Raw genomic sequence first — 13928 nt, 5'->3', positions numbered from 1 at the left:
AAACTCCTCATTGGTTAGTGAAGTTCAATTTTCTCCTGACAGACAATTTACCAGTTTAGTGGACGTTAGAAAATACTCCATAGTACATAATGATATTCATGGTATATATGCTGACACATTTAGACAGTTGAATGGACTATTGTACATGTGATGACTCACACCATGAAAGAATTCATACATGTTTTGAAGAGAACAACTATTCAACTGAGAAACAACATAATCAGTTTTGATCAGCAAGATATGTTCAATCATTAATTGTAGATAATTGTTCTCATTTGCATATATGTGCTAAAACATTTGCAATTTGTCTAAAAGAATGAGAAATGATAATCTGTTGTGAAGCAGTGGCCAGTGGTTTGGAGGTTTACACATGTTGTTTAGAAAATATTCATTATCTTTTGAGAATTGTGGCAAAGCAATTGAGAAAAACTGTAAATGATGAACTGATGGTGGAATTGTTTTGAGTCCAGTTTGAATCACTGAATAGTTTCATGACATCTTTTTCTCTGGTGTCTGGTGTCTTTTCTCTCTCTCTATTTGATCTTCTATCATCTCTCCAGACTCTGTCAGGCTGCTGAATGGGACTAGTCTGTGCTCAGGCAGACTGGAGGTGAAGTTCAACCAGTCCAACCAGTGGTGGTCCTCAGTGTGTGAAGCTGACTTTGACCAGCAGGATGCAGAGGTGGTCTGTAGGGAGCTTGGCTGTGGGGCTCCTTCAGTCCTCCAGGGGGCGCTCTATGGAGACGTGGGGGCTCCAACGTGGACCAAAGAGTTCCAGTGTGGAGGCCATGAGTCTGCTCTCCTGGACTGTAGAAGCTCAGGCTCAGATAGAAACACCTGCTCACCTGGCAAAGCTGTTGGACTCACCTGCTCAGGTAGAAGAGGAGCTGCAGCTTTGATCTGGTTCATTTCTGTTCTCATCAAACTCACTTTGCTCTTTGACTGACGACTCTCTTCTTTCTGTTCAGAGCCTGATGATGTCAGGTTGGTGGGAGGAGCCAGTCGCTGTGCTGGAACACTGGAGGTGAGACATCAGGGAGACTGGAGACCAGTGTTTGGCAATGACTGGACCCTGAAGGAAGCAGCTGTTGCCTGTAGAGAGCTGGACTGTGGCTCTGCTGTTTCTGTAGGACGGAGAGAGGAGTCCTCAAGAAGACCTGTGTGGGGGATCAGGTCTGGCTGTGTTCATTCTGGATCCACTCTGAGGGAGTGTGCAACATCAGTCTCCTCTTCCTCCATCCTGGATCTCACCTGCTCAGGTAAGCCCCTCAGTGACATCATCTATGACATCATCTATGACTGTGGTTTTCAAACTGGGGCGTGCCGAGTAGGGCCGTATGATGGAATCACATATTTTGACAATTAAAATGTAATCAACTGTAAAATGCGGAATTTCATTGAATTCATAAAAGTCTTTGTTTTCTCTAATATTTATATATATATATATATATATATATATATATATATATATATATATATAACATTATAAGCGTTTGTCGAAAGAAAAGAGAAAAAACACGTTGAGAGTCTGTGTTTTAGTGTAATTAACAGACACCGCTTCATCCAGCGTCTCTCCTCTCTGGCTGACGCACACACACACACACACACACACACACACACACACACACACACACACACACACACACACACACACACACACACACACACACACACACAGTGATTGATAGTCATGTCGAAGATGTTTATGATAAGTTTTTTCTGAGTTTTGTCATCAAATGACCCACAAGAATCCATGTGATGAGCAGCTCCAAACACAATCTGACGTTAGAAACATTGAGAAATGAACTGATTCACAACTGATAGTGAAACTTAAATAGCGGCGAGTGGATCGACAGACGCGCTGACTTCAGACACGGTGAAAGTCCATCAATGATTGCACACACATTTGCATATTTATGCACATGTTCATGGTCTCTGAATAACAAGGAATTATAATAAAACTACTAGAATGTTTTAGGGCTGTTGGAACGAACTTCTGGAACCGAATATAATTTGAATAGTAAACAAATCAGTACTATTGGAATGTATACATGTATGTAATGAAACTAGTATATGTTTTTTTAGAAACGTGTTTTTAACACTAGGAAATCTCGTCCTCCTCGTCTTGGCCTGCCCACATAAACGGATGCTTTTGACACATGAAGTCTGATGAACAGTAAAGTTTTCTGAATCACAATCTCACCACAGAAACAGCGACAGCAGCGCGCACGCAGAAATAACGGCGCGGCAGCGCTCCGTGAAATGAAACAAAGATATGGACGGAGCTCTAGAAGCGATGACGTCATGACAAAGATGCATGCAATGTGGTTGTTTTACTTTCTTCATTCTTACTTATCTAGAAAGCTGTCAGCTGTTGGTAATTCAACATATTCAACATATCTGCTGAATGCACCAAGATATCTGTATGAGAGAAACCTCCACGTGTGCTGCTTCAGGAGTCCTCTGGGCCGACCACCAAGCAGCCTGAAAGGACTCCTTCTTCAGCTCCACAGCTTTCTGAGCCGCTGGTTTCCACCAGCAGGTTCTTTGGTTGCCACCATAGCAGGCACCAAAAGTGGCCACAACTCTGAGCAGCTCAGTCGGGGGCTCGTCAGTATCTCCACCCCCACGTGGAGTCCTTCACCCTGAACACCTCCTTACAGGGCTCCAGACTAACTTTATGCATTGGTTGCACTGGTGCGCCTAACTTTTTTTTTTAGGTGCACCAGCACAAAATTCAGGTGCACCCACGTTTTTCATCGCGTCGCCTTTAACACCAAAAGGTCACCTTTTCATCGCTCTCCTTTTACATAATGACGCCCCCTTATGGCCTAGGTTAACTGCAGCACCATCAGCACCCGGAGCACCCGTTTTCTCCAGCCAATCTGCACACTGATGCCCAAACGCAGCAAATGCTTGCTTTGTGGCAGCATAAATTCCTCAAGAATAAAAAGATCCTACAGGTCACTAGCCTATAGATTGCAAATGGAAAACTGTTTATGTGATCTTAGCCTAGCCTACTTATATTTTTACTTAGGCTATTCATTTTTAATAACATTAGGAATAGGCTACTATACAATTTCCTATTCATGATGTCTCATGCTGTAATGTGGGCCTTCAAACACTGTGCGTGTCCATGCTCCACCCGACATGTCCAATTAACATGTTGACCGGCCTCCCTTTACGCAAAATGCAGCAGTAGACAATAACGCACTCCTTCGTAGAGACTCTTCCACAAACGCACTATTACCGGCCAAATTCTGACCGCACTCCTGACAATAAATGCAGTGCATTGAGTCCCTTTCTTCATCGTACATCAGCCAGGGGAATTGCTTCAACCAGTCCTGTCTGAAGGCATATTTTGGGGCTTTTTAATTAATTAATTAATTGTCTTGGGGCCAGGCTTTCTGCCTCTCTTCATTTTCAAAGAAAAGTACCGGCTCAGCTCGCTCGCATTTTTCAAACTGACACAATTTACAGCAGTGAAAAGGACCACAGCCAATCAGAGGCAAGGACCCGCCCGAGCTCTGTCTCTTATTGGTTTAGACCACGTTTCTAAACACAGCTTTATTCTCAGGAAGATAAGAGAGAATCCAAAGCTGTAACTTCTCTGTGTGGAGAGCAACGTTTGTGGAGTCTCTGAGCAGAAGGAACAGAATAGAGGATCTGCAGATGATGATGTGTTTCTGCTTGAAAACATATTGAAAGTGTTGAACAATGGATAACAGTTGTTAGAGTGTATTCATGTAAATGTGATGTAACACTGCTGCAGGCTGTGGTGTTCTAAACATGTTCTGGTGTTACAGTTTATTTCAATTTCTTTGGCTCATCTCTTGAAACTTTGTTAATATTCTCAGAACCTGATTTGTCTAAATAGCTTCCATGTTCCAACACAACACCATAACTCACCTGCAAAAGGTCAGAACTCACTCAAAACATTGAAGTCGTGCTTCAAAACAAAGTTAGTGTCTCATATAAAAAGTCTCTGCCCTCCAAATGAAAAGTTCCTTTGACCTCATGGAAACAATGGTGGTCAGAATGTTGAGATGTTTTTCAGGACGGCAGTGGAGCCTGGAAATGTTCCTTATATCCACATTTCAGGTTTGTCCTATTTCTTTAGTTGACCCTGAATGTTTCCTCTACTAGAATGTTCTGTTTGTCCAGTGAACTGAACACTAAACTGAATACTATCCACATGCTGATTTCATCAGTACAAGTTTCTTTTACAGTATTACACACTGCACTCACGTTTCCATGGAAACGGTTACAGTTGCCCTGTTCATGATGTACCTGAGCAGGTTCCTCCATGTTCAGACATTGTGGTTATTCTGTTGTAGTCCAGCTCTATAAATATGTTTGGTAACAGCCAAACACACCAAGAGTTACGGACGTCTGGCGCATACGCACGTAGCGACAGGCAGCGAGAGTTTGTGGCGTCTTTGTCTCCTGTCTCTGTCTTGTCTCAAGTGTTTTTAACTGTTTTTAGTGCTGCTATTCCGAAATGGATATTTTATCCCTTGTCCTGTCGTGGATTTTATCATGTGTGCTGCTTGCCCGCGACACGAAGCAGGCAGCCAACCGAGACAGAATCCAGTACAGCAGAGAGCTGTTGTTTCAGCTGAACCCAGCGAGCCTGCCGAGCGGAGCAGATGTAGCACAGCTACCGGACTTCATACGAAGAGACTTTGACGAAACCTGTCACTCGACAAGTGAAGGGAAAAGGAGAAAACGAGGAAAACGCGGAGGGGTCCGACTTCGTCTAAGGAAGCAGCGCTTGACCCGGGTCCCCTTGCCTTCCATGATCCTGGGGAATGTGCAGTCGCTCAGAAACAAGGTGGACGAGCTCCAGGGGAACGTCCGGTTCCAGAAGGACTACGGGGAATGCTGTGTCCTGGCCCTAACGGAGACCTGGCTGACCGACCGTGACCAGAACCATGACCTGCTCATTGACGGCTTTGGGCCTCCTGTCCGGCTGGACCGGCAGGCCGAAGCAACGGGAAAAACTCTCGGCGGTGGGGTATGTTTGTATCTCAACAGACGATACTGTAACTCTGTGACTGTGAGAGAAAGTATCTGCGCCTCGGACATTGAACTTTTGTCTGTGTCACTACGTCCCTATTATCTGCCACGTGAGTTCCCCCAAATCTTCTTAACAGTTGTGTACATTCACCCGAAAGCAAATGCCGCCACTGCTTCTGGTGTGATCTTTGATGTGGTGCAAAAACTGCAGTCGATTTCTCCTGATGCGCCAAACTTTAAAACTGGGAGATTTTAATCATGTCTCCTTGAAAAAGACACTGAGAAATTTTCACCAGTATGTCTCCTGTCCAACCAGGCGGGATAAGACACTGGACTTTTGCTATGGCTCAGTGAAAGATGCCTATAAATCAGTTCCACTTCCCCCATTGGGTTCCGCAGACCATAACTGCGTGCATCTATTGCCCACATACCAAACTGTCTTGAAGAGGGAGAAGGTACAAACCAAGGAAATAAAAGACTGGACCGAGGAATCTGTTATGTGCCTTCAGGAGTGTTATGATAGCACAGACTGGAACGTGTTTAAAGAATCCTGTGGTGATGACCAGAGGCGCTGTTTGTGAACAGGCAAGGCAGGCAACTGCTTGGGGCCCCGAGTTGCCAGGGGGCCCCCGAGACTCGGCCTGAGGGCTGTTTTATGAATGTTTAAAAAATAAATTTGTGTAAAGTGTAAATAAACAACAACAACAATGGGCGATTTGCATTGACATCTTGAAACCTCCCGAACGGGGCCCCATGTCAATCTATCCACCTCACGTCGGCGTCAGATTATTTAGAAGATTATTATTGTTATTGTTTAGTCAGAAGGGCCCCACTGAAAATTTTGCTTGGGGCCCCAACAGACTCTAGAATCGCCTCTGGTGATGACTTGGATGAATTGACTGATGTCATTTGTTCATATGTGACTTTTTGTAGAGACACGATCATTCCCTGTAAACAAGTCAAAATCTACCCAAATAACAAACCATGGGTAAATAAGTCCGTAAAAGACTGTATACAGAAGAAGAAAAATGCTTTTAAGCAAGGAGTCGCCTCTGACTTACATATGGCCACTAAGGAGTTGAAAACTGAAATTTTAAAAGCTAAACAGAGATACAAGTCTAAACTTGAAGATAAGATGGCTGCAAATAACCTTGGCTCAGCTTGGTCCTGCATGAAAACAATTGCGGGCATCCAGAGTCAAGGGCATAACAGCCATGTTTCCTTAGAGGGTTTTAAGTCTGATTGTGAGCTTGCCAATGCTCTTAACTGTTTTTACACTCGTTTTGATAACATGGATTTTAGTCTGGAGGTTCAGGAACTTCAACACAAACTTAGGAACAATCAGCATTTTAACATCACATGTAGAGATGTTGAAAATGTTTTTTACAAAACAAAAGTCAACAAAAGCCAAGGCCCAGATAATATCTGTGGACGCTTGATTAAATCTTGTACAAAAGAGCTAAGTCCCATATTCCACTACATTTTTAATAAATCCTTGCAGACACAATATGTCCCAAAGGTCTGGAAGGATGCTATAGTGGTCCCAGTACCTAAATCTAGTGGCCCCAAAATTTTTAATGATTTTAGACCGGTTACTTTGACCTCAATTTTAATGAAAAACTTTGAGAAACTGGTAAGGTCAGAGATCTTAAAAATCACTAAAAATGCTCTTGACCCCATGCAGTTCGCTTACAGGCCTCACAGGGGAGTAGAGGATGCCACAACCACCTTGCTCCACCTGCTCTTTAAGCATCTGGAGGGAAGTGGATCTCATGCTCGAATCCTTTTCATTGACTTTTCATCTGCTTTTAATACCATCCAACCACACATTTTGGCCAAGCGCCTTTTAGAGCAATTCAATTTTAATTCTAATCTTGTAGGCTGGATTTTGGATTTTTTAACTAATAGGACAGAGAGTAAGGGTGAACGGGGTCCTGTCTGGTCAGCTACATAGCTCCACAGGCTCCCCACAAGGATGCGTACTCTCTCCACTTCTGTTCATTCTTTACACAAACATGTGCCAGAGCAAATATCAAAACAGGACAATTATTAAGTATGCAGATGTTTCCGTTATTGTTAGTCTGCTCCAAAAGAATGAAAGAGGCCATGGCCCTATAGTTGATGACTTTGTGCAGTGGTGTGAAGAGTCACATCTTCAAATTAACATATCGAAAACAAAGGACATGTTAATTGATTTTAGCAAACAAATTCACACATATGATGCCACAACCATAAGAGGTCAGTTAGTGGAATGTGTGGAATCCTACAAATATCTTGGAACTATCATTGATTTTAAATTGAACTTTCAAGAAAACTGTGAAACTGTGTGTAAAAAAGGACAACAGCGTTTGCACTGTCTTAGAAAACTGTCTTACTGGAATGTTGACAGAACCATGATGATTCTTTTTTATCGTGCTTTTATTGAGTCCGTTTTATCCTTTTCTTTGGTGTCATGGTTTGGAAGCCTTTCTACTAAAAACAAGAACACATTGAATCAAATTGTGAAATGGTCAAGTAAGCTGATAGGTGAGCCACAGCTGAACCCTTCTTCCCTGTATACCAGACAGTTACAGCGGATAGCCACGACCATTTTAAATGATAGTTTACACCCTTTGCACAGTGAATTCCAGTTTCTTCCCTCTGGACGGAGGTTGTCAGTCCCATACTGCAGAACAAAACGTTATAAAAACAGCTTTGTTCCAGCCGCAGTAACACTGATAAACAAATCAAGCGTAGCGTTAGTTCCGGCAGGCCACGACGTCAAGCTCTAACAGCTTAGCTGTCAGTACAGATCAGCTGATGGCTCAGCTGACTCTGCGTGTCCGCTCCCTATTGGTAAATTGCATTCAGAGCGGGTTATTTAAACTGCTCCTGCCCGACCCTCCGTCCTGCTTTCTCTGATGGCACTTCGCAACCCACCTCCACCCCAGCTCCTCCTGTCATTGTATTCATGTTGGCTGCTCTGCTCTGGGTTTTCCTGCTGCTGCGCTCCCTGCTTATGCCGTTCATGATGGCTCATGAAGGGCAGGAAGGTGCTCTTCCTGCCTCAGGCTTTCCACGCAAGCGCGTGGAAGAGCAGGGAGTCCCAGAACAGTACCATACCGCCAAATAAAACTGCAAGAAATAAAGATTATTTTTGACAAAGTGGTCCTGACTGAAATGATATTCATGGTATATATTAGGGGTGTCAACGATACAATAATAAATCGTAACCGTTTAGAAAAATCAATAACCGTTTACACGTCATTTTCCCTCCTCCTCGTTTATTTCTCACCAATATATACGGCTATAGTATCCGGCCCGCGAAGGAATATTTACTGGTCCGTTTAGTGAAAAAAAAAACATAAAAAAATGCTGGCCGTATAGTGTCTGATATGAGCTGATCTCTCATCTCCACGCAGCACAGTGGAGACTTGCTCCTTAAGGCGCGCGGCCACAACAATCCTCACCGCGCGCCCCCGCTACGTTCTTCTTCGTGTACGTTCTTGATGTTGTTCTGATGACCGTCCGCCTCGTTGAACCACCACGATGTCGCTTTCTACTTTCAAAACTCGGAAAGTTGACACTGTATTTGGATAAGCTGTTGCACTCTTCAGACTCGTGGTGTGAGCGGAACCGGACCGGACCGGTACTTTATAATCAAAATGCGGCTGTGTGTCTCCGTCCAAAATCCGCTGCGCTCGCGCTGCCTGCTCGCACAGATCCGCTCGTATTCACATGCGCTGATGCAGGTCGAGTGTTGACTAGAAATATATGCAGACGGCGCTCCTTCAAAACAACATCAAGCCCTGTGTGTGTAGTATTATATGTACAACAGTTGAGTGTAATTCATGCCAGGCAAAGTTGGCTTATAGTAACAGCACGGGATCCATGCGCAACCACTTACAATGGCTTTGATTTCATGGGATTAGCATTAGCATTAGCATTAAACGTTGACACCCCTAGTATATATGCTGACACATTTAGACAGTTGAACGGACTATTGTACATGTGATGACTCACACCATGAAAGAATTCATACATGTTTTGAAGAGAACAACTATTCAACTGAGAAGCAACATAATCAGTTTTGATCAGCAAGATATGTTCAATCATTAATAGTAGATAATTGTACTCATTTGCATATATGTACTAAATCATTTGCAATTTCTCTAAAAGAATGAGAAATGATAATCTGTTGTGAAGCAGTGGCCAGTGGTTTGGAGGTTTACACATGTTGTTTAGAAAATATTCATTATCTTTTGAGAATTGTGGCAAAGCAATTGAGAAAAACTGTAAATGATGAACTGATGGTGGAATTGTTTTGAGTCCAGTTTGAATCACTGAATAGTTTCATGACATCTTTTTCTCTGGTGTCTGGTGTCTTTTCTCTCTCTCTATTTGATCTTCTATCATCTCTCCAGACTCTGTCAGGCTGCTGAATGGGACTAGTCTGTGCTCAGGCAGACTGGAGGTGAAGTCCAACCAGTCCAACCAGTGGTGGTCCTCAGTGTGTGAAGCTGACTTTGACCAGCAGGATGCAGAGGTGGTCTGTAGGGAGCTTGGCTGTGGGGCTCCTTCAGTCCTCCAGGGGGCGCTCTATGGAGACGTGGGGGCTCCAACGTGGACCAAAGAGTTCCAGTGTGGAGGCCATGAGTCTGCTCTCCTGGACTGTAGAAGCTCAGGCTCAGATAGAAACACCTGCTCACCTGGCAAAGCTGTTGGACTCACCTGCTCAGGTAGAAGAGGAGCTGCAGCTTTGATCTGGTTCATTTCTGTTCTCATCAAACTCACTTTGCTCTTTGACTGACGACTCTCTTCTTTCTGTTCAGAGCCTGTCAGGTTGGTGGGAGGAGCCAGTCGCTGTGCTGGAACACTGGAGGTGAGACAGGGAGACTGGAGACCAGTGTATGGCTATTACTGGACCCTGAAGGAAGCAGCTGTTGCCTGTAGAGAGCTGGACTGTGGCTCTGCTGTTTCTGTAGGACTGAGAAAGGAGTCCTCATACAGACCTGTGTGGGCAATCAGGTCTGACTGTGTTCATTCTAGATCCACTCTGAGGGAGTGTGCAACATCAGTCTCCTCTTCCTTCATCCTGGATCTCACCTGCTCAGGTAAGTCCCTCAGTGACATCATCTATGACATCATCTATGACTGTTGTCACGTTCCTTAATCAGGGAACCAGACAAAAAAGGTGGAGACCACACCAGACATATACTTTTTAAACAAAGAAATGTATTAAACAACTCAAAAAGAAAAGGAATCAGTAATCGATAGTGTTTTATGGATGCGTGTCTGTAAGTGAGGTGGCTGAATGTGTATGTATGGGTGCGTGGATGCAAAAACCTATAATTGACCCAAAATAATCCATTACACAGAACACCAGGCCCCAAACAGTCCCCACACCATGTGCGAGATCCAAACCAGACCAAAGGCAGAGAGAGACTGCGTAGCCTGAGCAGAGTACTTCTGCTCAGGCCTAGTGGCCACACCCACACCTTGCCAGGTGCCAGCCATTCAGCCTGATGAGCAGGCAGCACCAGGACTGGGAGGAATCTCCTCCCTCCGTCACACTGTGGTTTTCAAACTGGGGCGTGCCGAGTAGGGCCCTATGACAGAATCACATATTTGGACAATGAAAATGTAATCAACTGTAAAATGCGGAATTTCATTGAATTTATAAAAGTATTTAAAAGTATTTGTTTTCTCTAATATATATATATATATATATATTATTATCATTGTAAACGTTGAGAGTCTCTACTGTCTAACAACACCGCTTCATCCAGCGTCTCTCCTCTCTGTCAGAGGGGCGGGGCTGACGCACACACACACAGCGCTCCGTGAAATGAAACAAAGATATGGACGGAGCTCTAGAAGCGATGAAGTCATGACAAAGATGCATGCAATGTGGTTGTTTTACTTTCTTCATTCTTACTTATCTAGAAAGCTGTCAGCTGTTGGTAATTCAACATATTCAACATATCTGCTGAATGCACCAAGATATCTGTATGAGAGAAACCTCCACGTGTGCTGCTTCAGGAGTCCTCTGGGCCGACCACCAAGCAGCCTGAAAGGACTCCTTCTTCAGCTCCACAGCTTTCTGAGCCGCTGGTTTCCACCAGCAGGTTCTTTGGTTGCCACCATAGCAGGCACCAAAAGTGGCCACAACTCTGAGCAGCTCAGTCGGGGGCTCGTCAGTATCTCCACCCCCACGTGGAGTCCTTCACCCTGAACACCTCCTTAGAAGGAGAGAGTCCAGCCCCGATGGCTTTTACATCTTACAGCTCTGTTTCTAAACACAGCTTTATTCTCAGGAAGATAAGAGAGAATCCAAAACTGTAACTTCTCTGTGTGGAGAGCAACGTTTGTGGAGTCTCTGAGCAGAAGGAACAGAATAGAGGATCTGCAGATGATGATGTGTTTCTGCTTGAAAACATATTGAAAGTGTTGAACAATGGATAACAGTTGTTAGAGTGTATTCATGTAAATGTGATGTAACACTGCTGCAGGCTGTGGTGTTCTAAACGTGTTCTGGTGTTACAGTTTATTTCAATTTCTTTGGCTCATCTCTTGAAACTTTGTTAATATTCTCAGAACCTGATTTGTCTAAATAGCTTCCATGTTCCAACACAACACCATAACTCACCTGCAAAAGGTCAGAACTCACTCAAAACATTGAAGTCGTGCTTCAAAACAAAGTTAGTGTCTCATATAAAAAGTCTCTGCCCTCCAAATGAAAAGTTCCTTTGACCTCATGGAAACAATGGTGGTCAGAATGTTGAGATGTTTTTCAGGACGGCAGTGGAGCCTGGAAATGTTCCTTATACAGTGTCTCCCCTAGAATTTTTTTCAGGCCCGGTGGTACCCACCGAAAAAACCCTACACGGACGAGACGCGTGGGATGGTGTATTGGTGCATTTGGATTAAGTGGTACAGCAAGCAGTCTGCAATTCTGCAATTATTATATTTGCATTCAAATTTATGTTCAACCCGAGTGTATTGAAGATCACAAGGAGAGAGTGACTTATTAAGGTGCATTTATTGCATACAGTACAAATGGAACATGCTACATGTGCACTTCAACCACACAGTGTGCATCGTTCTCTGCTGCACTTGATTTTTCTGGGTTTTGTGAAGAACTTCACCAAGGCCTTGTCATAGGGGAACTTGGCCACAAGTTTTTTATTCATTTTATTATAACAGAGTTACATACATTTGACAATGCCTGGGAAAACTAGCCTATTGTCTGTGTTATTTTCATCATTATTGCTTACCAAAAAAGAGAGAGAGAGAGAGAAGCTTGTTTGTTTTCATCTCTCTACTGTTTAGATACACAAATATGATCGCATTTGTCAATCGCTGTATTTTATTTTGAAAATTGCTTTTATTTTGCAAATTGACCGGATTGTCTCGTGTTTCTTTGTGTGACTTTCTGCCATAATTGACGCGATCACTCGCGGCTCGCGCACATAATACACCCGAAATAGACGGCGAAACGATCGCTACACGGCGCGTAGGATCGCGGCGTGTAGCGTCTGGTCTGAACTACACTATTGGTTAACAAGGGTGCCGAGAGGAAGCGGGCTCCGTTCCGTGGCTATTTGCGGTGCTTCGGCAGCCGGTGTGAACCCGGTGTGAACCGTGCAACGGTCCTCGACCAGCCCCCCTCTCCACTGCAATCTGCTCCCCTTTCTTCCGTCTCACCTGCACCTGTCTTTTTTTCTGGAGTTGCCTCCGGCGGCGCCAGTTGGTTAGCTAACAAACCCTAAACATCCCAGAATGTATGCCCGCGCTCTCAGCAGCGGTACTCGCATCGCTAGGCACGAAGCAGTTTGACTCGCGTCGCGATGCACAGAGGCGCTCCTAATGTAAATGATTATTGATTTATGAATTAATTGATAAGTGGCTTATTTTTTTATTTTTTTTGGCCTGGCGGCAGGTCTCCTTGGTACAATGGTAGGGGAAACACTGCTTATATCCACATTTCAGGTTTGTCCTATTTCTTTAGTTGACCCTGAATGTTTCCTCTACTAGAATGTTCTGTTTGTCCAGTGAACTGAACACTAAACTGAATACTATCCACATGCTGATTTCATCAGTACAAGTTTCTTTTACAGTATTACACACTGCACTCACGTTTCCATGGAAACGGTTACAGTTGCCCTGTTCATGATGTACCTGAGCAGGTTCCTCCATGTTCAGACATTGTGGTTATTCTGTTGTAGTCCAGCTCTATAAATATGTTTGGTAACAGCCGTACTCATGAATAGCACCTGTCAGCTGACTGGAGATGACGTGTGATTGGTTGATGTAAGATGGGACAAACTCCTCATTGGTTAGTGAAGTTCAAGTTTCTCCTGACAGACAATTTACCAGTTTAGTGGACGTTAGAAAATACTCCATAGTACATAATGATATTCATGGTATATATGCTGACACATTTAGACAGTTGAACGGACTATTGTACATGTGATGACTCACACCATGAAAGAATTCATACATGTTTTGAAGAGAACAACTATTCAACTGAGAAACAACATAATCAGTTTTGATCAGCAAGATATGTTCAATCATTAATTGTAGATAATTGTACTCATTTGCATATATGTGCTAAAATATTTGCAATTTGTCTAAAAGAATGAGAAATGATAATGTGTTGTGAAGCAGTGGCCAGTGGTTTGGAGGTTTACACATGTTGTTTAGAAAATATTCATTATGTTTTGAGAATTGTGGCAAAGCAATTGAGAAAAACTGTTCATGATGAACTGATGGTGGAATTGTTTTGAGTCCAGTTTGAATCACTGAATAGTTTCATGACATCTTTTTCTCTGGTGTCTGGTGTCTTTTCTCTCTCTCTATTTGATCTTCTATCATCTCTCCAGACTCTGTCAGGCTGCTGAATGGGACTAGTCTGTGCTCAGGCAGAC

At 43.6% G+C, this 13928-nt stretch overlaps 2 protein-coding genes across 2 annotated transcripts in view; both read left to right on the top strand.

Moving 5' to 3' along the window:
* Window positions 1–10603, top strand: part of LOC311010023 (scavenger receptor cysteine-rich type 1 protein M130-like) — a gene marked incomplete at both ends in the record, with an annotated part of 42617 nt that extends 32014 nt beyond the window's left edge. The window contains 5 exons of the mRNA XM_084004505.1: window positions 561–875; window positions 969–1259; window positions 9423–9737; window positions 9831–9979; window positions 10505–10603. Coding sequence (XP_083860631.1) covers window positions 561–875; window positions 969–1259; window positions 9423–9737; window positions 9831–9979; window positions 10505–10603 — 1169 coding nt within the window. The remainder of the gene's footprint in view (window positions 1–560; window positions 876–968; window positions 1260–9422; window positions 9738–9830; window positions 9980–10504) is intronic.
* LOC311010071 (uncharacterized protein) overlaps window positions 1–13928 on the top strand; it is a gene marked incomplete at both ends in the record, with an annotated part of 443514 nt that overhangs the window by 426492 nt on the left and 3094 nt on the right. The gene's annotated exons all lie outside the window — the stretch shown is intronic.

This window comes from Eutrigla gurnardus, assembly GCF_963514095.1.
Source record: "Eutrigla gurnardus genome assembly, chromosome: 24".
NCBI lineage: Eukaryota > Metazoa > Chordata > Actinopteri > Perciformes > Triglidae > Eutrigla > Eutrigla gurnardus.
This window is presented reverse-complemented; position numbering and strand designations above follow the sequence as displayed.